The 24,890-nt window shown below is 36.0% G+C and overlaps 3 protein-coding genes, 2 non-coding genes and 1 pseudogene across 6 annotated transcripts; 3 read left to right on the forward strand and 3 right to left on the reverse strand.

The window, feature by feature from the left end:
- The first annotated feature begins 308 nt into the window (after window positions 1-308).
- Window positions 309-392, forward strand: TRNAL-CAA (transfer RNA leucine (anticodon CAA)). Its single transcript has one exon. It is a non-coding gene; the product is annotated as a tRNA-Leu (tRNA).
- Window positions 393-2,089: 1,697 nt separating this feature from the next.
- On the reverse strand, window positions 2,090-7,195 carry LOC144543631 (protein DETOXIFICATION 35-like). The gene is made up of 7 exons (XM_078291964.1): window positions 6,460-7,195; window positions 4,258-4,883; window positions 4,084-4,140; window positions 3,415-3,653; window positions 3,055-3,173; window positions 2,761-2,847; window positions 2,090-2,399 (listed from the first exon to the last, which is right to left on the reverse strand). Exons 1-7 carry the CDS (start codon window positions 6,916-6,918, stop codon window positions 2,325-2,327), a joined length of 1,662 nt encoding a protein of 553 aa, XP_078148090.1. The 5' UTR covers window positions 6,919-7,195; the 3' UTR covers window positions 2,090-2,324.
- TRNAS-AGA (transfer RNA serine (anticodon AGA)) lies at window positions 6,206-6,287 on the forward strand. Its single transcript has one exon. It is a non-coding gene; the product is annotated as a tRNA-Ser (tRNA).
- A 5,065-nt stretch (window positions 7,196-12,260) lies between the features above and the next one.
- Window positions 12,261-13,052, forward strand: LOC144543902 (zinc finger BED domain-containing protein RICESLEEPER 2-like). The gene has a single exon (XM_078292352.1). It carries the CDS (start codon window positions 12,261-12,263, stop codon window positions 13,050-13,052), a length of 792 nt encoding a protein of 263 aa, XP_078148478.1.
- An 838-nt stretch (window positions 13,053-13,890) lies between these two features.
- LOC144543903 (7-deoxyloganetin glucosyltransferase-like) lies at window positions 13,891-17,202 on the reverse strand (annotated as a pseudogene). Its single transcript, XR_013508105.1, has 4 exons — window positions 17,007-17,202; window positions 16,646-16,883; window positions 14,356-14,943; window positions 13,891-14,240 (listed from the first exon to the last, which is right to left on the reverse strand). The product of XR_013508105.1 is annotated as a 7-deoxyloganetin glucosyltransferase-like (transcript).
- A 4,292-nt stretch (window positions 17,203-21,494) lies between these two features.
- On the reverse strand, window positions 21,495-23,844 carry LOC144576344 (2'-deoxymugineic-acid 2'-dioxygenase-like). Its single transcript, XM_078326707.1, has 4 exons — window positions 23,310-23,844; window positions 22,623-22,870; window positions 22,208-22,529; window positions 21,495-21,791 (listed from the first exon to the last, which is right to left on the reverse strand). Exons 1-4 carry the CDS (start codon window positions 23,517-23,519, stop codon window positions 21,543-21,545), a joined length of 1,029 nt encoding a protein of 342 aa, XP_078182833.1. The 5' UTR covers window positions 23,520-23,844; the 3' UTR covers window positions 21,495-21,542.
- Between the last annotated feature and the right edge of the window lie 1,046 nt (window positions 23,845-24,890).

Below are 24,890 nucleotides of genomic sequence, written 5' to 3' on the forward strand. Positions count from 1 at the left end.
ATCTAATGTTATTCTGAAAAACGAAATGTAAACACATTTTAAATGAAATAACAACATTATTATCGGGTTAATATTATTTCCGTACATCTAAACATACTCGTTACGTGTTATTTAAATAAGTCAGTTACTGGCAAAAGAATTTGGGACCTTCTGGGACTATGAACCTGAAAAAAAAATCAGACATAAATAAATAAAATCGGATAAAAAATAAAAAATCTTATCCATTTAACTTTTAACCGGGTGAGGGAAAGCTCTTGTTTTGTCTTTTTCTTGATATAAATAATATAATCTCACAACATATACAGTATGTCAGGATGGCCGAGTGGTCTAAGGCGCCAGACTCAAGTTCTGGTTCTCGTGAGAGAGCGTGGGTTCAAATCCCACTTCTGACAATACATTTTTCATTTTTCGTGGCCTGACAGAGTGAGTCCTCTATTCAGCGTAGGGGTGCAAACGGGTTGGATATTATCTGATTGGATTCGACTCCGTATCCGAAAATTTAATACAGTTATTCAATATCTAAATATCCGTGCAGATACGGATATGGTTTTGAATTTTAGCTATCCGTATCTGAATAATAGATATATATTATATAGTTTATATTATGAAAAAATATGTTATTCACTATTATAAAAAATAAATATCTGTATTCGTATCCGTATCTGTCTAATATCCGATCCGTATCTGTATCCGAAAAATAAAAACCAATACAGATATGATTTTACCACTATCCGATCCGTTTGCACCCCTAATTCAGCGAAAAGTCCCTCGCTCCATTTTTTCTTCTCGTTTTCGCTTTTCATTTTTCGTTCCTGACAAGATGGGCCCCATGTTCAGCGAGAAATCCCTCCAATTTTTTTTTTCTCGTTTTCGCTTTTCATATTTCGTTGCCTGACAAGGTGGGTCCCCCTGTTCAGCGATAAATCCCTCGCTCTATTTTTTTCTTCTCTTCTCGATGTTTTCGCTCTCTCCAAGGTTCTCTCTTCCGGTAACTTCTCTCTCCCGTCTGCGCCGTGCCCCCTTTTTACTGTTTTCGATTTACGGTTACGATTTTGGGTCGTGTGTGCTTCTCTCTCCGATCGTCCGTGCAAGTTCCGATTCAAAGCTTCTAGAAGATATCTCCTCTATCCGTTAAATTTCGTATTTGTAAGAAGGTCAAATTTAATGAATTTGAACAACAATAGAAATATATAGTAATTAGTAATGAAAACATCATTAAAATTTGACCCATTATTGATATATAAAAGTTTCTATTTTCTATTCATTTGATACTGGTAAATAATAAGAAGAAGGTTTTAAATCTCTGTTTTGTATATATCGAATAAGAAGATGACATGCCTATTAATAGGCGATTTGATGACATGGTAAGCTATACGAAATGGTAAGCATGAGCTGTCAATTAAACAAATACAAAAGGAAACTTTTATTCAATCATTGATTGAGAAGAAATATTCGTCTCAGGTCTTCTAAAGTATTTGATTAAAATGGAGAAGTCCAGCACTTGCTATTAATATAATAGTAAATAGAATTTTTTTTTAAGAAAACTAAAAGATAAACAGCAACGATTCATTAAGTGTAATTTATTTTAAAATTAATTTAGTGTACATCCAAAATTATGAAAAATACAAATTTAATTATATTATCCAATAAAGTTGAATTTTAACCGATATATTTTCAAAATCCATAATCAATATGTATTTTACTTGGCATGAAATAAGTACACATTACTTTTAAGCAGATAATTTAGCACAGGAAATGCTTGCCTGCTACATCTCAGAGACAATATATATATGCGTAAAAGCAATAAAAGGTGCTCTTGTGAAAATAGTTTGATGCCTTATGTAGTTAGCTCACAAGCCAGTTGGGATAAATTTCAGAATTATCCACACTAATTTATTACTGCGTGGATAATTTTGTTCTTTACTTAGATCCATGTACTACTACGAAAATCAAAATGTTACAAATCAGTGAATACACAAGGGAAAAAGACAAAAAGATATATTAAAGGCATCAAGAATTATTCAACACTAATTAACATGAAAAATAGAAGAGAGGCCTAGATAAGATCATGCTTCTACAATCTGCATCCTTATTCTAATTCTTCTTTACTTAAATTCACTTAATCTAATCCATTAGCATGTGATCATCACCATAACCTCATGCAAATAAGCAATGCTAAAGCCCTAAACTTCCTAAGCCAACTTCAACCAGAACCATCAGACTAGAAGCTACTTAAACGAGCGATATTCAACCATTTTGTTGTTGAATTTGCACCAATTTTTTTTAATGAAATATTTATTGAAAAAAAATCTATTTCTAGAAGGTTAATAAACTTCAGTCGGCAGCTTTAGCTCCTCTTGACCTCCCCATAGTCTCACTCTTTCCAGAGCTTTTACTGCCTAATAATTTTTAGAGAACAATAATTTGAAAAGAATAAAACAAAGAAATATATTTCAAAAGATAATACAAAGCCAGGTACTGGGTATATCTGTAATTGGCTTGAATCCAAATATGGGAAATTTGAAGTTCAAATATATTAAATTTCTGTACTGGGGCATCTAGTTAGATAGTACATTCCAGTATTGTAAATGCACCTACCGAAACTGTTCATTCGTTGACATACCAGTATCTGGTATGTCATATGATAAAGTTTGAGCTATCCTGACATATCACTTTTAAGTTGCATGAAAAGTCAGTTCAAAATTATTAAAATTTAGTTAGAAAATAAGCATTATGAGTTTAAGCAGACAAATTAAGTACCTCATCCTTCCAGTTAGTCCTCCATACAACAATGAGAAGTACAATTGTTTGTGCTGTTGTTCCACAAAGCATTCCCATCCATATTCCCTGACACCACATAATACAACGCCAGTACATAATTTTAGTATCAATCTAAATTATTTTAGAATAATCCTTAAAAAAAAAAAAGTAAATTCAAAGCAATTATTCTTTATGAAGTATTTAGAGCAATATATAGCACGCACACTGGACAAGTAAATTAAATCTGGAGATAAATTTAAGAAATAGAGCTTAGTAAGAGAAATGTCTTTGTACCTGTACACCCAAATTGAGAACATAGCCTAAAAGGAAACCGAAAGGAAGCCCAAAAATATAGTAGCATCCCAGGTTAATATATGCCACCAATCCTTGCCAACCCCCTCCTACTGCTACTCCTGTAAAACAATTTTAAGCATATGAATGTAAATTGAGTGTGTGCAGGTCAAAAGTGATTGCGTTAAAAATAATTCCAGACTAGCTGCTTTTAGCATTGAAGTGCCAAATCTGATTAATTATGAGTATTTTCTATGGCAATACCTGTACCATTTTTATTGTCCATACAAACCTTGCTTTGCTTCCAAGGGTATAAAGAAAAATTAATGTAAAATGGTCATGATTTATTAAAGAGAGTTTGACCTGAGATGACGGGTTGAATACTGTTAATGACCATAGTTATGGAGAGGAGGTAAGCAATGTTCCCAACAGCCTTTTGTAGCACATGGTCACTTGTGAAAATGACAGCGAAATCATTTCTGAAGACAAGGATGGCAACCATGGAAAGGATACCAAATGCCAGCGACTGGAGCAGAACCACTATGACTGCATACATGGTTGCTCTGGGTCGGCCTGATCCCAGTTCGTTCGACACACGCACACTGAAATGAGAAGATATGTGATGTTCCATTTCTTCTTTGAAGAAAGAAATTTATAGCCTAAATAGGTAAGTTTAATATACATGACAGCACTCAGGTCAGAGACTCTTATTTTATCAAATACAGGGTCCTGTTAATTAGTTGCCTATGAAAAATCTTGCCTGGTGGATCCAAATTTTTAGAACTTTTGTCTGTGACAAATCTATTTTTCAATATTTTGTTTTTCCCTTCTTTTTTAGTTTTCATGTTGTCCAATTGATTAATTGAGAAATGTACAGGGAGGACTAATTAATGCTTGGTACAGTATTTAAAACAGATTTAAATTATCTTCCAACCAAAGGAAATAAAATGCCACATGAGGTTTCAGAATTAACGCCTGGGTACCCTGTTATCTTTACACAGTTTGTCACAGTAGAGCTTTGGTATTGTATACCTGATAGCAGCATTAAGTCCAATAAATAGCATTGCTTCCCATCCATTGATGTTCATGCTGCAATAGAGGAGAACAGGAGTTACTTTAGTAATATGTAGAACAGGGACAACAGTGTACCGAACAAGGTAAAAACCAGCGTTGGTACAGAATTTATAAGAAAAGCAGGGTATATACCAGATAGAAATAGAATCAATGGCAATCTGAGCATTTTTAAGGTGTCCAGTAAGCACAACCAAGACCATCATGTACCAGATCTCAAGGCAAAGCATTACAGCTGAGGCAAGAGACAGCTTGACAAATGCCCACAAGTCCTTGAACGCTCCCCACGAGAGCCCGGTCCATCCATCCTTACACCATCCAACCACATACACCACCTGACATATCGACACTACCCAACTAGAGATGTTGTACGCTAATGCGGCCCCACCGAGGCCCCATCCGAAACCAAAGATAAACAGACCCAACAACCCGATATGGATGATCAGGGCAACAAACCCGATCCATGCGAGCACCATGACCTTGCTCTGGGCCTGGAGGAACTTCTGGGTCGGGAAGTTGATTGCAAGTGCAAATGACTGTGGAATGATCCAAATCGTGAACTGGCCAGCCCGGACAGCAATCTCATCATTTTGGCCGAGGATTCTGAGAATCGATGCGGAGAAGACGTACAGAGGGCACAAAAGGATGGCAGAGCAGATGAGGATGATCCAGGAGCGTTGCATGTATACGCCGAGCTTTGACACCTGTCCTGCACCGAATGCCTGCCCGCATAACGTCTCTAGAGCGCTTCCCATGCCTAACTGTTAGTGAAGAGGATTTAACACTTAATTAACACAGTACAGGAGATTTCAAAGAGTGTCAGAATAAGTGATACGAAAAAAGATGAAGAGTGTTATCTGTGTTGGTGTGAAGTGTGTTTTGAAATAAAAAATAAAAAATAAAAACATGAGGAAGAGTGTATTTTCTGCCTCATCTGTTCTTCATTTTTTCAATATTATTATTATTATTTGTAATAGCAGAATAATGTTCCTCTAAGACTGCTCTTCCAGATCATCCTTGTGTTTAGTATAGTCTTTTGCATGAAATAATTAAAATCTTTCTATAATAGTGCTTGAAGAGAATTGTCAAAAGTGCTGGTAAGAACAAGCTAGGGTGTTTAAGAGTACTACTCTAGCTTGTGGGCTTGTGGGCTTGTGGCCTCGCAAGAAAGGTTCTAGAGATTATTTGGACCCTCCATTCCAGTACTATTGTTGAATGTATGAATTCTAGCACTACCAAATTAACTCACCAAGTGTTATCCATAGCGTTATTCTATTATAAATTCTTTAAAGTATCATTCATTCATTTTTTTTACGGTACTCTTCTAACTACCACACTTGCACTTGTGAAGAACCAATTTCTAATCTAATGACTGAGTTATTATCCTCCGTATAAAAAATCGCATGAAATTTTCCTCAAAAAGATTTTTTTTTTTTTTTTGCATGAGATCACAAGTTTAAAATCAGATTTTTTTTTTAAGTATAAATATAAAGTTAAAAGACTTTAACCCATCTTAATCTCAAAAAAAAAAAACCACACTCGTAATATTATTTGTGTGTTATCAATGAGGCCTAATAATTTTTTTTGTTTGGGCCTCATCATTTTTTTTTTAAACATTCTCTATAAATGAGCTCTTTCATGCTATTGAACTATTGTAGTCACTATCTTTTGACCAAGTTCTTAACAAATGTGCAAGGTCATACTTCTTTATAATATAATAATATGATAATGAGGTAAACGAATCAATAAATATTTCAAAATACAAGGAGGATTTTACTTCTTCCCCGGCCCAACGAAGAATCTAATATATATTGAGGTAAGCGAATCAATAAGGATTTCAAAATGATAAAAAGTAAACCGCTACATTAATTGGGACCTAATTTTGTCAACAAATGGAGGCTTTGCTTCAAGCAGAGAAACATCCCCTTTTGTGCTGTAGCGTATTAAAGTAAGCCGCTACTAGTTTTTTCGAGAACATTAACCCAAGTAAATGCAAATATCGCTCTGGGACATCGCAACTAAAGTGCATTACGACGAAATTGTAGTATGTCTATATCATAAAGATGTCAAAAATAACAAAAAGGTGGTCGTGCCGGAGTGGTTATCGGGCATGACTAGAAATCATGTGGGCTTTGCCCGCGCAGGTTCGAATCCTGCCGACCACGATTTTATGAATTTTTGTTTTTAACCTGCGCTTGTTTTGGAGGAGATAGCAGATGGGGGGAGATCATCATAAAAAGGGAGAACGCCCTTTGCAAACTTTTTTACGTAAGCATTCTGCAAAGCCAACCAAAAAAATTTAAAAAGTCCCAAAGTAGCAACTTAAAAGATACTAACCAAGAAACCGAAGGAGAAATTCGACACAACGGACAGCCCAATAGCTACAGCTGAGAGCTCAAGATTGCCGACATGCCCGACAGCTATCTGAGTAGCCGAATTCATCCCATATAAGCAGATTATATTAAATGCTATCGGTGCAGCTATTGCCCACAGCACCTTTGATTCGTTGACAAACACCTCCCATGCTTGCCTGGCATTCCTTACCTTCTCCACATCTTTCGTAGCTACCTTTGGTGCTGCAATATCAGGTGCCACATCCACTGCTGTTTCAGCAGTCTCATTTCCATCAGCTGAGATGAGGGCCCCGGTCTCCTCATCGTGTTTCGCCAGTGCGGCCTCAAAATAGCAATTGGTTCTGGTGCCTTTTGCAGTGTTTGGGGTTTTTGGGCTGGTAGGGGATGATGAACAAGGGCTCGATGAAATGCCAACTTTTGAAATGAGAGGAGAGCAGTCCATGGTGGAGGAGGTATTAATCAATTTGTACTCCCGATGGGTTGGAGATCGGAATTTACTTTTCTTAGGGGGTTGAAGTTGTTTGATTTGTTTGGAGAGAAACGGCTCAGTTCTCCTTTTTCCTCGGAAAAAGGTGCAATTGGTACAGCTTATTTATGCATCACTGCTTGCAACTGGTGATCGCTTCGGTGGGAGTGCTGTTGGAATGGAGCTGTGAAGGAAGAGAAAGATGTGCAATGGGAACCCTGGTAAAAGTTGATATTGTGGAAGGAAGAAATAACAGCGAACAAGAAGGCACTTAGGCACCCGAATTTACTAATTTGTGTTTTTATAGTTCTTTTCTTTGTTTCCGAAATTGGGGTGCAATGGTGAAAGTTGGTCTTTTATACCAACAAACTCGAGAAATGCAAAAGTACGGGAATTTTAGAAGACAAAAAGAATGAATATATATAATTGCACGAAAAAGATATATACCTCTACAGAAGCAAAATTCCATGATAATATATAGCAGGCATGATAGTAGAAAACGATTGCTCAAAATTATTAATTTAAGGAATATAACATTCTAATTAAATAAAATTCGGAATTTATAGACGTGAAAATTTGAAATTCTGATCCTAACTATTTTTTTGTGTCACGCACATAAGAAAAATTATTTAATTTTTCTGTCACACAAAAAATAGCCGTCCTGTACTGGACCTGACCCAGTGACCCGCATTACCTTTCTTTTTGTTCAATGTTTTATTATTTATTCGCAAATTACAAAGTCGAATTTGCTTCAACGATCATCTAAGAGGGGTCTAAATCAGCTGTTATTCTCATGCATAAACAGTAACCATATTATTCTTTTTTTTTTAAATCCAATCGTTGAATTGTTTTAAGATGTGTACACAGAAAAGTTATGAAAAAAGTTGCTTTGAGATTCATTTTCGAAAAAAAACTGAATGACTGAATTTGAAATAACAAGAATAGCAGGGTTACTGTTCACGAAAAGATAATAGCAGCGGATTTAAATCCATCTAAGAGAACCAGCACTATTAACAACGCGAAAAATTAAAATTAAAATCAGTTGGACCAGAACAAGGTATTGGACTTCAACATCGGCAAACATTTTTTTTTCAGGAGTAAATATATAGCCTCACAAGTCATAACACAATTTTCTTTTTTTTTCAAAATTCAGAAGTAGACAACTGCCGACTCTAGACCCTTACTGAGTCATCCCTTGGCTTTTGATTTTCTGCAACGAACATATTGGTCGATGTTATTAATTATTTTTTTCATTTTTAAGACTAAAACAGTTGATTAGAATCACTCAATACAATCTTCGTATAAAAATGTACTCGAAAATAAAAATTTACATATTTAAATATTTTATGCTACTTTTTTTACTAGAAAATCACTATTCTTTTGTTTTTATATTTTTGAAAGGTATACCGAATTCCTAAACCAAATTATCAATATATAGCTGTCATACATTCCGAAATTGTCAAAAAATCTGGACCAATGGTAAAACGCGCGAAGAAATAACATATGTGTGTGTGTGTGTTTGTGTGTGTCAGTGTGTGCCTGTGTTTTTATATGTTTTTATTTTTATTTTCTCGCACTTATTTTCATGGAGTGGGTCGCCACTTGAAGGACAGCAAATTCATCAGCGATTTTCAATATTATCACTGTTTTTTAGCTATTTCCAAAACTATTCTTTAATGGATGTCAGAAACCACCGATTTGGTCGTACTTAATCTTCGCCCGTGTGGCAAAAAAATTCAGCCAATTTTTAAACCAAAGCTCGACCGGGGACACATTGTATTATTGTTTGTAGGTTTATCGCTCATCAATTGAAGATTAACAGGAGTATCGTATTTTAGATTTTTTAAAATTGATATATTATTGTATCTGATATGACATTTGTATCGTATTTGATACATATCTGTATTCGTATTCATGCAACATAGATTTGAGCTCCTTTCATCACTTTACAATTTCTACGAAGATTTAAAAGAAAAAAAGATGTGAAATAAACTAATCTACATAGAGAGAGAGTAACTTATTCCGTATTAATTCAAATTTTACGACATCTTACTTTTATTTTATTTTTCGCTTGATAGTTTTAGTATGAACTAAGTGTTGGACTCTAAATAAATTTGTAAATATCATGAATAGTTTATCATATTAAATCTTCAAAATTAGGATGAATATGAAACTATAAATATCTAATTTCTTGAAATATCACTAAAATAAAAAGTGTTTTTTCATAAAATAAAGTTCACGATTAAATTCTACATACAAAATCATGAATTTTGATATAAGAACTCTCAATAACTCAAAATAATTGATTTTATTTGAATTTTTAAAGTTTACGGGGCCGTGAATAGTGACACGTGGCCAGGTAACTCTAACAAATACTAAAAACCACGATTTAGTTAGAATTTTATTTTTGACACGGACACAATGTGAAATTGCAGTCATAAATTAGGTGGTCGTAACTTTACATTGATGTTGTTCTAGCAATAATCTTTTTTTGTCTATTTGACTAATTTACAAAATATACAATTATTGAATTTTACGATTTCTTCTATTTTAGAATTATGTAGGTTCAAGCCGAATTGAAATTGCAATGTAGAATGTTTGTAAAACGTTATAACAATTATATCTTAAGAAAACGCTGTGAAACAACTCGATCAAAGTCAAAGAATTTGAAAATGTTGCTGTAACGTTTTAAAAAGTTGGTAACGTTTTAAAAAGTTATGGTTGTAACGTTTTAAAAAGTTATAACTTTTGTGAAAAAAGCTGTAACGTTTTAAAAAGTTGGTAACGTTTTAATTAATTTCCAAACTTTAGAAATTCCTGAATTTGATCAAGTTTTTACAATGCAAAATGTTACATAACGTTTTACAATCGTTGGTAACGTTTTACAGAGCTCACAGAAAATTGAAAACCCTAAATCGTATTTTGAACTAAAACGTTGTAACGTTTTAATAAACGTCTGTAACGTTTTAAGTCAAATTGTTTTTTCTGGAGTTGTCTCTATAAATAGAGCTCTGGGGTCTCTTCCCCACTTGAACTTAGCCGCCCCAAATTTCAAAAAGCCAGATCTCTGTGAGCTTGAGTTCCTCCATTGTTGTGAGAGCTTAAAACTTCAATATCCCTTAAACAACCTCAAATCCAATTCACTAATCTTGAGTTAGATTAGGTTAGAGTGAGCTTTTGAATGTTTCTCTTGCGAACATTGATTTAGAGACTTCGTTCTCTTATTGAGTTGTCCTTGTGACTTCCTTTGGTTGTAAGGGCTCGCCGGCTCTCACCTCTAGTTGGCCGGGTGACTTTCCTTGGTTGTAAGGACTCATCGGTTCACAAGTTGTAAACCTTTGTTTTGCCGAACTCCGTTATCATCCCGCGTGTCAAATTTCTCTAAACTCATCTATTTACTTTTAATTGCAATTATTTTCAGTTTTTTGAGCAATTAGCGGTGCATTTAAGAATAACAATTGAGTCTACCAACTTTTTTTTTCTCCAACTCATGTGAAACTAATTTCTAGTGGGCCCCACATTTTTTCCAGCCAATCAGATTCAATCAAACTATTTGAATGGTTAAAGTTGATGAAAAAAATAGTTGATGGACTCAACGTGAAGTTGCGGCCACTCAATTTTTGATCGCAATTTCATGTTGCGTTCGTGTCAAGAATGATATTTCTCAGATTTTGTGTCTTTGGTATATCATTTTTTTAAGGTAAAATTAATTTTTTTGGCAAATACCCATTTCAAAAGTCTGAGTGCAATCTAGAGCCACCAAGTGAGGGCGCTGACAAGCAGGACGCGCGTATCAGTGGCACAAAAAGATAGGACAAAAAAGACATGGCGCCGACATGCGGGTCCCACAGACAAGTAGTACTAATAAAAATGCGCTGATAAGCAGTCCCAGCAATTCAACACTGATAAACGTGGGCACGACTGCCCATTGCCCAATGACTCACGCCATTCAAACCCTGCATCTCAGAATAGACCTAGAAGACATGATCCGCAATACATAAACGGTTCACGAATATAGGACTCACCCATACCCCAAACCAAAGACAAAATGAGCTCTCTCTCTCTCTCTCCCCCCCACTCAGAGACGGAAGAGTATTCTCTGCGGAGCCAATCCTTGCGGAGCTTTTAATCTGGTCCGTTCATTTCGGATCGGACGGATCAGATCAGATCTTGCAAATTTTGAGAATATTTTCTTTTTTTCAATTCGGGCAAGATCTGATCTAATACGTTCGATCCGAAATGAATGGACCAGATTAAAAGCTCCGCACAGCTCAGCAGGGATTGGCTCCGTAGAGGATACACTTCCACTCAGAGACAGACAGAGGGACCCGCACTATGAGCTCTCTCTTCCTCTGAACTTCGCTTCACGACAGAGAAAAAGGAGAAGAAAATGGAAAAACTGCGCTAGAGAAGGGATCTTACTCTAATCCCTCTTAACCTTGGCTATTATATGCTGAAGGGAAGACACTAAGGCCTTCAATCTGACCCCTCACGACCTAAGTAGAGAGGAGACCGAGAAATACCTCTTTGTTCAGCATATTGACACAACAAATTACAAGGCGAGAACTTAAACCGAAAGCTTAGGGGCATTTCCAACATTCATATAACACTCCCTTCTCAACTAATCGAGAATGGGAAGAAACAATTGGGTCAACTCACGGGGAAGCCATCAACGGCTAGGGCTTTGGGTCAATTGAGTGAGCAAGGCCAAGAAAGAACCTCCCAGACACTTAAAATAACATCTTAGAGATCCTATATAGCTGTTTAGGTGTATGAATTGGAACAATTGTGAATTGGCGAGTTAATTCACAAGTCAAATACTTATTGTAGCTCGATTAATATCACACTTGATTAGGAACAACCTCATTAATAGCTGGAGGGATATAATGACCCTTGGAACATATTAAGAGCATGGTAAACATTCACCCTGGCGCACTCCCATGAGCTGAGAGTACATAAACTAGTAGAAGATAACTGTAAGCCTGGTAGGTATCCTAGGGCACCACATCATTGGCCATGTTGTTCTCCATAGATTTTGTCTCATAGACAGTTGGCACACGGCCATAGGATGATTTTGAATCAAGAGATTGATGTGTTATATAACTTCGAGTGGCCCGCGACTCCAAACCTTCAACCAAATCTTAAATGCAATGCAATTACCATCCAAAAGAGAGTTGACTTTAGACTGCATAATTCGATGGAATTCGACCTAAGATATGGTCGTTGAAGCTTTGTAGTACAAGGATGCCTTGCTAAGATATGGAGATGGTAGTGTGGTGATTCTTCCTAGTTCGGAGGATTGGAATACGGCGGCAGAGATGGAAAAGTTTTTGCGGGTATTTCGAGATGCAACAAAGACTTTTTCAACCTTTAGGCGACCTTCTTCACATGCATCTTTGAAGGAGGTGTGGACTGTTTGTAGCACTTTGTTGGAAGAGCATACCAATCCCATTTTGCAAAGCTTATCAAAGGAAATGCAAAAGAAATTCAAGAAATATTGGGAAGAGCCGAACGGGACACTAATATTAGCTTGTGTTTTTTATCCTCGAAAAAAGTTTGAATGGGTGGAATTTTGTTTTGGTATTGCATACGGAGAAGGCACTGATGCGTGCAAAGAAAAAATTGAATGTGTGGAGAAGTCGCTTAAAAAATGGTATAAGGAGTATGAGAGCACAACTGGCCAAGCGACAACTAGTATGTCACCGCAAGTGGAACATCAAAACGAGAAACAAAAGAAGCTTGAGATCAATTTTCAGGAATTTCGTTCTCAAAATTGTCGATCGCGACAAAAGAGATCCGAGTTGGATAACTATTTGGAAGATGCCGTGGTGGTAGAGTTAGATGAAGAATTTGATATTTTGCATTGGTGGAGAAAAAATTCGAAATTGTATCCGACTTTGGCAAAGATGGCAAGGGATTTCTTGGCGGTTCAAGTGTCAACCGTTGCATCTGAGTCAGCTTTTAGTGCAGCAGGTTGCTTGACAGATCACATGCGGAGTTCTATGACACCAGAGACAATCGAGGCACTTCTTTGTTCAAAGGATTGGTTTGCCTCTATTGATGAGAGCTTCAACTTGGACCAAATCCGTCCATTCATGTCGCATTCTTGAGTAGTGTTAGAGGTAAATACTTTAATTTATAATTTTCTTTAAAATTTAAATTTTATTTGAAATTCACATCTCATCATAACCATTTTTAGATTGATCAACTTAGGATAATAGAAGTAATTAAAGTTAGAGCAAATTAAAATAATAATTTGTTATTAGAGCAAATTAAAATAATCACTAAAGTTTCTGCTATTGTAAAATATATTTTTGGCCGAACTCATTTGTTATTAAAGAAACCATATTAATTTAACGAATTCATACATCTCAAAATGAATTTTCGAACTTAAAAAATGATAAATCTTCAAAACATGCATTTAGAATAGGCAGCCACGTGGCCCATTTCTCTATTTCCGAGTTCAAACCTAGGCAGCCACGTAAGTGTATCAGCGAAATTCATTTCTGTATTTACGAGTTCGAGTCGAGTTACGGGCCGATCCCGAATTCGAGCCGAGCCGAAGGCTCAAACTCATTAAACTGAGTCGGGTTTTTTCCTTTAAATTTGAGTTGAGTCCGAGCTGAGTTTATTTTGTTACATGATCGAGCTGGGCCGAGTTTTGGACTCAGTTGAGCCCATTAGCAGACCTACAAGAGAATATACTCTCATACAATGCATAATTAGTGCATGAACATGTGATATTTATTTTCCAATTAATTCAAAAAAAATATTTTCTCAACTTCTTTAGGCTAATCTAATTTTACACAAAAGAAATTGAGCATTCACATAATAATTTATTATATGATTGAGTAACAATTCCCAATAAAAAAATTACTAAATATATTAAACACTCTCAAGTCTCAACAATGATTGCAAATTACTAAAATAATAAAATGCCTCAGCAAGTTAAGCACTTGCCTTATGAACCAATACTTCATTAATTAATTTTTTGATATTAACATATGAAGAACCACCGGGCTGCGTCGCACGAACCGCCTTCTCTTTTCACGTCCCCACTCTCCTCTTCATCTCCTTGCCTTTCTCTCCATCCATCATCTCTCGAATCAAACTCTGAACCTCATCTCTCTTCACATCATTATCAACCTCCATGCCTATCTCCCATTCTGCACAAATATAGCGGCAATTTGTCTGTTGATCAGCAAAGAACGGCCAACACAGCATCGGTCCACCACCGCATATACTCTCCAATGTCGAATTCCACCCACTGTGTGTTAGAAAAATCCCAATTGCTGGATGTCTCAAAATAGTCTCTTGCTGGCACCAACTCGAAATTAGACCCCGATCTTTTGTCGCTTCCAAAAACTCTACTGGCAACTTTACTGTGTGTTAGAAAAATCCCAATTGCTGGATGTCTCAAAATAGTCTCTTGCTGGCACCAACTCGAAATTAGACCCCGATCTTTTGTCGCTTCCAAAAACTCTACTGGCAACTTTGCATTATCACCTTTAACCAGATCAGGTCGAATTATCCACATAAATGTATATCCACTATTTGCTAGGCCCCATGCAAATTCTGTCAATTGTTCATTTGTCACGGTGGCGTGACTACCAAAATTTACATATACTACAGACTGGTCCCTCTTCCCTTCAAGCCAATTTGAACAATCTGATTGTTCATTCCACAGGTTCAAGCTCAGAGATTTTATTGGGCTTACTGGTACTTGTTCCGAGAGCATGGGGAGAGGTCCGATAGTGTAAATCGGTGGTAAAATCGTGGCCATTGCGGTTAAAACTTCTTGTTCGAGCTCATCGAATGTGTTTAGAATGATTGCAGAAGCCATGGGTGCACGGTCCATTTCATGCGTAATAAAATTGAACATAATGTCGTTTCCATCGGTGGTTCGAATGAAGCTTGGAAAATCTTTAAGTCTTATGAGGTTCAGACCCGGGACCCAATCAACTGCGGTGTCAAGGAATCCGTTGTGCAGTTGAGCATTATCTGTTAAAGTAAAATAATTGAAGATGTTGATTCAAACCTTTGCATGACCTTTAATTATAGTTAGCATTGGTAATAATAAAATAATTGAATTTGGATTCCATGCTGAAGTCACTGCAATATTTAGTTGTAAGCACAAAGTAAAGATTCATGCAACTATCTTTAAATAATAATAGTAATAATATAGTTAATAAAAAATTTATAATAACAATTGAAACAAAACTACTAACAACGGCAGTAACAATAACAAAAAATAAAAATAAAGTAAGTCACAGATAAACGCTAATTTAAAGGTTAAAGGTGAACTTGTTTTTATTCTTTAGGATACATGGAAGCTAATTAATTATATTTATTTAACTTGTGCCGCCGCGTGACAGAGGAAGCTTACTCAATAATTCATGAGTATTTGCGAGGATAAAAATGCTTAATTATGCATTGTTAGGAAAAAAAATAATTGTGTCAGTTTTCTCACAGATGTTATTGGTAATAGTAATACCTTAGAAAACAATAATTTATGTCGGTAAATTTCGGCAATAGTTATATTTTATCTTCACAGATATTTTCAATTCTTTGTGTATGTAAAATTAAAATTTTAATATTCACTACTCAATGGGAATCTGCGGTAACAGTAGGTTTGGCTGTATGTGAATTATTAATGTAACTTTTTTGACCAATACATACGATAACGTCGATAAGCAAGACAAAAATACTGGTGCTGTTAACATTTGAATCAGTATTCTTTGTTTTTATCTCATAATTTATTGTTGTATCGTGGAGCCGACAAGAAAATGGGCTTCGGCCCGTTTAGTTTTTCATGCATAACTCCGGATAGAAAAGGACAAGGGAAAGAGAAACTGTGGAGCCAATCGCCTGAGTGGTTCTTGAAATTGGAAACTGGAAAACAAGTATAATGTAAATGCATGACTTGGGAAATAGATCTTTTAGATCGGTTTTAATGGCTTATATTGGTGGTTTAAATTCAATCCAATAAATTTTAGAATTAAAGTGACAAAGGATTAAGTGAGCTTAAAAAAACCATAGTTCTACTCAGATTATTATTAATTTATTATGCATCTGGCTCAGTAATTTATTATGCTAAGAAATGTTGAAGAATTATAGGGGTGAAAACATAGCGAATACGGAGCGGATAATGCTGATATCATATTCGTATCCGTCGGATAATGAGTGGATACGAATACAGATACGGATAGTAAACGGATATCAAAATTTAAAATCAAATTCGCCTTAAACGGATACAGATACGGAACAGATAGTTCACGGATACGGATTCGAATACGGATATAAAACGAATAATGATCAGATAATTAAGATATATGAACTTCTAAGATACAAATATTAATTAAAACATTAAATATAAATATTAATGAACTTATAAGAAATGGGAGATAATCTATTTATATAATATATATAACAAATAAATGAATGGTACCAAAAGATGTTGTGGTTTAGTGATTTGAAGCTTAGTTCAAAGACCTTGAGATGGGAGAACATGGGTTCAAATCCCACCTATAGCAAATATTAATTTCTCTTTTATATGAATCCGGCCAAATTATCCGAATCTGGATAATTTGGATCTTCTATGGATTTCTCCGAATCCGTATCAGCTCCGTTTTCACCCCTACGAAGAAATTAACCAAGATAATTTAACTAAAAAAAAAATACAGAGTGAAAAATTGACACGTACCTTTGAGTGGAAATAGGACTTTCTCTAGAAGCTTGTGATAGTGAAGATATGCCATGAAGGCACAAGCACTGCAAAACCTAAAGAGAGCACATGGAATACCAATCTCATTTGCCGCGTCTAAAGCAAAGCTCATCGATGCATCAGATATGATGTATGTCACTTTTGGGATTTCCGGACACCGGGAGTCCATCCGGAATGGTCATGAATTGGAAATCAGGAAAACCTCCCAGATCACCGTCTAGTTCGAAGAAAATTCAAATTAAATACGAACCAAAACTATTATCAATATAAAGAGTTGGTCTTCTACAACTGGTACTAACTGATTAGAAATCAGCAAAATTTATGAGAGCAGTGTGCGTACTGTGTGAGCGGAGGAGACGGCGGTGGTTGAACTCGGTGTTGACGAAGGTTATGTGGAAGCCGGAGGAATGGAGTAGCTTGGCAATTGCTAGCATTGGTGTCATGTGGCCTTGAGCTGGGAGAGGGATGCACACTGCATGAGGCTTGCAGCGCTTGCTGATACTTTCCATTTTCCCCTTTCTATCTAGCTCTGAGCTAATGAGGCGTACAACTGGTATATTGATGCGTAACCACTCACACAGTACGTACAGGGATGCAACATTTAATATGGTACCAATTCATGACCATTACTGTGTGAGTGTACGTACACTGCGTGACAGGGATGCACACCGAATGAGGCTTGGTGTCAGTGTACGTACTGTGTGAGCAGTGTACAACTGGTACCAACGGACAGGCTTTGCATTAGCTTTTATATGGCCTAAATTATTGTGCAACATTTAATATGGCGCATCTCGACACATCACAATTTTTTTTTTAATATGTGCAACATCCTTTATTCTTTTGAAAAACAATTGTGTACTTGGTTAGTGATTAGTAGGGCTACACAAAAAATTTGTAGTTCGTGATTCAATTCGAGTTTGATTCAAAAAAATTCATAAAAAATTCGATTTGAAATAATTTGAAATTAATTCAAATCAAATTCAAACTGAACCTGGTTTGTTTCGAATAAGTTCGCGAATTATTCTAGTTCGAATTTCAAAGTAACGTGAATCGTTGATTTCCGCTGATGGTTTATGTTCGCTGATGACTTAAAAGTTAAAACATAAGTCCGCTCAGCAATAAGTCATAACTCGTAAGTTGTAATTCTCGCTTTCAATTCTAAAACCCTAGACGACTTGCATCTCTCGCTTTCGGCAACTACGATTACTCTTCCTTATTGTAAAAAAGTTCTTAAAAGATTCGAAATTAAGTTCATAAAAGATTTGATTCGAAATTAATTCAAACTAAACTCAAAGGGGAGTGCTATACTGAGTGCAATTATTCGGATTTTGAGAGCTAACAAAATATTTTTTGACAAATACCGATTTTGCCCTTGACCACTCTCTTTCTCACTCATTCTTCTTCTGTGAGAAAAAAACGCACATCCAAAAAATATTTCTCTTGTGGTACTATATCCCCAAAAATCATTCCCTTCCGCTATTCTAGAACTTTGTTCTTTCTCCTCCAAACTTCTTTTAATTTGAAATCGTTCTTCAGGTGTACCAAAAATGAAAGTTAATTAATCAGTCCGTAGATTCAAAACAGTGTCTTGTTTCTTCAACAAAACAGCCTACTATAAGATGATCGAGTGATTCTTACAAAAAGTAAATTCTTTCTTTCAAGGATTTAAATGTATCACTTTAACTAAAGTAAAGAAAAAAAACAATATAGTTTTGTTTTTAAAAATTTGAATAGTATATCATTTTAAATTGTTCTTACCACATTATTCTTATTATCTTTACGTGGATAACGATGATGGTGTTAGAGGCTAATAAAACAATTGCACTAAATTTTGGAGGGCTCTTCCTCATGCCCAAACTGATCTTTCTCCGTATGTGCATTGGATAATTCTAATGGCCATGTTTGTTGGGTTTTTTCTCAGCCGTGGATAATTGGCAGGGAACTTGTCACATACAAGTCAATTACACCAGCTCAAGGTTGCTGATCTTTTCGATTTACAAACAAGGGGGGTTGGTGTAATTATGTAAATTATGGGGGTATATTTGAAATTTCCACTTCAAGTCTGTTACATACTACTGGGTTATCAGACACTACTGCTTGGCATTTCCGATGGTTTTCTGTTCTTTTTGGCTCTTTGGTGGTTGCCAGACACTACTGTGTTGCATCATAGTTCATAGACTCATAGTATTATTGGTCTATCTGAAGGTGCCTTTTGTAAATTTCTTAAGTCAGACTGGTGTTCTGTAAATCTGGTAATCAAGGAGGCAAGGAGGCTAGGGCTTATGTCATTCTGCTCCCTAGAGATTAATTGTCTGCTCCTACTGTACTTTATATAGGAACGCCTATGGACACATTTCTACCAAAATTATAATTTTTCCTTTTCTGTCGGAGTAATTTCCTTTGTTAATTTTTTTTATTAATTTTTGTATTAATTACGACAGAATTAATTGTGACAGATAAGGAAGAGAAAGAAGGACAAAATTGGTATTTAGAGATAAAAGTTTCTCTTAACTCTCAAAATTTCAAATGATGCTTTCAATATAGCACTCTCCAAACTCAAACTAGAGTAAGTTCGATTCGTTTGAAGAACTACTGGTTGCCCAAAAGAAAACGGAGAAAACATGGAAAATGGCCAATCCATTAGTACCTTTATTGCAACTATGCTTCAGGAGAAAAAAAACAAAGAGTAGTTCGCCCAATCATGCTTCTCTTTTTTTTTTTTGGTTGCAGACCAATCATGTTAATTTCCTCCGATATTTTTTTTGGGCATGCAAATAATCATGCAAAATCTTCTCATAATTATTCTTCCATGCAAGCATACGGGTTGAATTATGCATTAATATTGAGTAAAGCTAGGGTGTGATGTGCTCACTAAGAGAGTTTGGTAAGCACAATTCCAAAAATATATCGGATTGATGTTAAATGCGGAATCCAAACCGTTGAAATTCATGTACTTCATGAGTGATGCATATACATGCAAAATTTTGAAAGTTTCGAGTTTATTTGCTACAAGGTCAAGTGGTCAAAGAAATAATAAAAATTGAATATATAAAATAACTTATAAATTAACTTATAAAATGTTCATTTCTTTGACCGCTTGACCATATAGCAAATACACTCGAAACTTTCAAAATTTTGCATGTATATGCATCACTCATGAAGTACATGGATTTCAACAGTTTGGATTCGGTATATGGAGTCAATTCGATGAACTTTTGAAGTTGTGCTCACCAAACCCTCTTGGTGAGCACATCACACCCTAGCATTACTCGTTAATATTTCCCTTTTTTTTCAGAGAAAAATAATTTTGCCCCCTTTTGTTATTTGCTCTCTTTACAATTACTTTTGCATAAGCAGCTTGCTACAAATTCACCTCCGACAGTATAACTCCTTAAATTCATACATGTATTAATTAGACTACAAAATAATTAATAATATCACACTTGTTTTTTTGTACATATGCAAACAAATACTTGAAAGAAGCAGAACTCTTTGCCGGCTTTCATGATCTCATCCCGACCATCGGCATCGACACAGCCGCCGCCGAGATCAATCACCGGGAGAGTGATTGAACGGTTTCTTTGTGGGGGGTGGGGGGGTGGTGGCCGGGGCGGTTGTTTTCAAGAAATATATGAAATGGTGGAATTGATCCAGTTGAGGTAAAGAGGAAATCTAACACCTTGCAAGGGTGGCCGTGATATCATTCTAAAATACCATCTAGTTATTTCTTGATCTGTTCCAGAAGTTATTAACCCTATTTTAAATGCTGAACTATATAAATGACGATAAGAGGAGAAATTCAATTTTCTAAATAGAATCTCAAACGAAATGAATGCTATACGTATGCCGCTTCCTGTGCTCTAAGGCCTACTATCAAGAAGCCCATAATAAGGCCCATGGGTTTCTAACTATGGAAGTACAGCTTTTGTGGTGACTAGAAGAAAACATAGGGAAAGTTATTAAAAAAAAATTAAAAATAAAGAATGAGGAGGATAGATGAAGAATCAAAATTTGATATGTGCTCTTGGTTCACATCCTCAGTTCGTACAGTAGAGAGCAAGGATAAATTAGCTGCTAAAAATTTTTAGGGTCGGAGTTTAGCCGTTAAACTGTAGCTGCAGATATAGAGAAATTAGCTCAGAAACCATGGTTCATTGCAATAAATACTTTAGGCTACAAAATTCAGAACTCATGATTCCTGAATTAGCTCCCACAAATTTGAAGATATAGAAACCATTTTGCTTGTCATGAAAGAAACACTCATTTATCACAGTTACTGGGTGTATTAATGCTGTACCAAAGTATCCCAGCATATTACCTTTTTTGTACTAAAAATTTACAAGTGAATGGTTCATCAAAAGACTGGTCTATTTGGGTGACCACATGGCATACGCAATATAATTTACTGGTACGATGCTTCTACTGGTAAGGCTGATATATTTTCGGTTCAATCCACGTTCATGCGCATTTGATCTGCACACCACATTTCGGCTAAAAAACCTATGGAGATGGTTGCTCAATCAAGATTACTATTATCATATTTTTCCAGTTTAATCATCTATAAACTCCTCCCTCTTTTCTTTATAATGGAGACCTCTTCTTATCTCTTGATAAAAGTCGCTCTCTCACACACACAAAGTTTTATATGTAACATGACTAGCAAGACAATGGGTATCATTTGGCAGATGTAGTCACTAGTCACTAGCATTGATGTTGAGAGGATTTTTTTAAGCCAAAGAAAAAAAAATAAGGAAAAACAGTAAAAAGAAGAAGAGGGAGAAGAAGAAAAATCACAAATGCTCGAGTGAATAATCACTTATTTTCTTGTATCTAAGTTCCATCCATCTCAACATTACAAAGACAACCTCGTTTCATTTCAACCACTGATCTTGAAAGCCTCCATAACATCCACTCTCTTAGCCGACAGATCCATATAAATTCTAAGAAAATCCTTGAAAACAAAAGATTTGTAAACGGGAGGGTTTTCTTCATTAACCATCTCTTTTGCCGGGCTAATGAAGCTCTCCATGGCCGGCATTATAAACACAGCCAAAGACGTCCTTGCTGCACCCGAATTTGTAATGGCCCGATGCTCCACGCTTTTCAATACACCATTTGTTATTATCTGATCAAGCAATCATAATGTGTATAAGAATAAAGGAATAATAGAAACAAAATTTGTATATTAAAGCGTAAAGAAATGACTCAAGAGTGCACTTGACAAAACGTTGGATCTTGTTATAAAATTCAGTTTCGTTTCTTGGTCCTTTTTTTTAATCTATTTGATGCTAAAACATTACTCGCTTGGAGAAAAAATCCCAAAATATAATCAAAATTTGTACCATTTGGTAAGTACAGCTTGTACTGTACTGGAAAATTAGTTTGATTACATTAATTCTTTTGCAATTTGCATACTGATGTTTCCATTTGTCATTCATATACTGGTACAGGTACAAAATGAAGGGGGTGGTATTTTGCCAACTTTTTCAAAAAAAAAAAAAAAAGCTTGTAACAACAATATATAAACAAATTAAAACTGACCTCTAACTGGTGCCCAAAATTTATAACAAATGCATTTTGGATTGGCTCTGCCCTGACCCATTTGCCCTGGTGCATAATTTGAAGACCACTAATAGCTCCCTGGAGCAGAAGGGTTATCAAGTTGCGGTCAGAGTGTGGCGGCAAGCCAAGTGTCAGATCTGGTTCTGGGCATGGCGGGTAGTAATTCGCATTTATTAGAACCTGACCTGAACTCAAGTCTCCTTCAAAGTATCCTTTTTTGAGACCCAATCCTTCGCAAATCAGGCTCAGAAGAGTCATTGATACCTCTCTTGCCTCAACTATGAATTTTGCAAGAACCTCCCTGATAATTTGTAAAATATAACAGTTGTTAAAGGAACTTTTTATACAGCACAAGTAAATAGTAAAACTAGTAAGGCAAATTGACATGTCATACCTTAGTTTTGCTGGTTTATCAGGCCACTCATTTATGGTTTCTGCTACGGGATAGCAGGCTAGCTTAAGGCAATCACGCCAATACCTCGGCCCGTCTTTTCCGTAAATAGTACTAGAGAAAAGGCGATTCGTCTTTGATGTGTCTTCACAGTAATATGCCGCTTTGTCCTCCTTCGACATGTTAAAGAACTCCTCTGTGACCCGCATCATATCTGCCATCAATTGCTCTGATACACCATGGTTTATCACCTAAGATAAAGTACATATTACCAGGGGTGTTACTACATTGTAATGAAAGGAGGCTAAGCCCCTCCTATCAATATAAAATTTTGCACTTTTGACCTATAAACATATTACCTTTATGAAATAAACTAAGTTGAGAAGTAATTTTAGAATAAGCTCGATATTGGGCATGTTGGATGCTTGGTGTAGTATCAGGTCAGGTAAGGTGTTTACCAGTACAGTGGGTTTGGTGCCATAATTCAAGGTACTTACTTATGCTCAACTATTGTGTGGTTGTTATCTACTAATAGAGATTTGATTTTAGTAAGAGTTCAGGCAAAAGAAAGGACTTTCCTGAAAAATAAAACAGGCATAATTCAAATAAATACACAAATCAACAGTTATAACTTACGAAGAAAATCTCAGTCCAGTGTGCCAATACAAAGGATGGCCTCACGGCCCTCACCTGAAAGAAACCAAACTCTTTGCCAGCGCGGAGGAATTCTCCAATAAGCTGATCACGGTCCTCCACGTGGCAGTGAGGCCCACCTCTCAGGTCGATCACTGGCAATCTCACAGTAGAACTGACCTCTCCGGACACGCGATTCTCAGGCGGGAGAATGAATTGCTTAGGAACTGTTTGATAAACTTCCCCATTGGAGAGTAGGTTGTCCATTGTAAGAGATCAAAATAAGAGATCCAGTGAGTAGTGAGTACTGACTATTGAGTGAAAATGCGAGAGATCAAGCAGATACACAGCTGTTCTTAAAAGTCAAACAAGAGAGTCGCTTTCACAGTTTCATTGTTGCCGCAATCATTGCTGTTCGCGAATGAGTGAGTAAATGAATGTAGTTTTAGGGATCGATAGACAGCAAGTCATCTACGATTTGTAAGATACAAAGGAAGTAGGGGAGTTTTTAAGTTTGCCGGACCCTTCTTAGGTTTTGGAGTGCGATTGACAAATCATGTAATTTTCAATTCAGGTAGTTATATTAGGAGGCTATTAATCGGTGATACAAATTGCAGGATGCCATGTCAGTAGTAGAGATTTCAATAAATATGTTCCCTATGTATCCTTCTGTTTTTTTCTGTGTAAATTTGATACATTAGACTGAAGAAAAAGAGAGGGGGCTTCCTCTGCATGATGTAAGCACTGCGCTGTGATCGGATACCTGGTACAGGGGAAGACTAATCAGTAAGCAAAACTCAAATACTGGTACATGGTAGGATGGAAATATTCATACGCAAATAAATAAAAGTGATGTTGTCGAAATTTGGGGTATTAGAATCCTCAATATTAATCCATGGATATTATTGTGGAACTTGTAAATGTATAGCAGAGGCAGCATAATCTCTTCGTTTCTGTAAATTCATGCCCGGGGATTGAGATGGTAAGTATATTATGAATATGTCAATACTGGGCACCATCTTCTTTTTATGGAAAACACAAATAAGTTGGAAGTAGATGTAGTTTGGAAAATATAATTTTAGGAAGTAGCAAGGTAAATAATTATTTTGAACATCATGACAGTTGTGGATAAGAACATTGTGCAAGTGGTATATAGGCAACTGTGGAATAATATATATATAAATATCAGACGGTAGTATGTCAAAAGTAGAAGGGGGAAGATAAAGATGCATGGTTGGTGTAAAACTGGTAGTAAATCTTTCACTCTGGGAGGATTTATTTATTTTCATCATCAGTACCAGAAATGTAGGGCAAGTAACATGGATAATATTCTAAGTGAGAATTTACATGTAGCAGTTAGTGACGGGAAATTACAGAAGAAAATCACCTTCTTTTGGTCATCGTAGGAAGTCTGGCACAAAAGCTTTCGCTCAGATCAAACCTCTAATGCAAAGTAGTAAGAATTATGAAAAAACTGTGTCATATTGATCTAAATGACTTGTCTCGATTTTGTTTTAATTAGAATTTTATACATTTAGAGGAATGTAGCACAGTTACATGTTCCATACATCCTTCCAGTAAAAATCTAAGGGGGAATTTCATGTATACCCTTCAAAATTATGTATTCCCCCCTCTAAA

The sequence above is a fragment of the Carex rostrata genome, chromosome 25 (genome assembly GCF_964058835.1).
Source record: "Carex rostrata chromosome 25, lpCarRost1.2, whole genome shotgun sequence".
Taxonomy (NCBI): Eukaryota; Viridiplantae; Streptophyta; class Magnoliopsida; order Poales; family Cyperaceae; genus Carex; species Carex rostrata.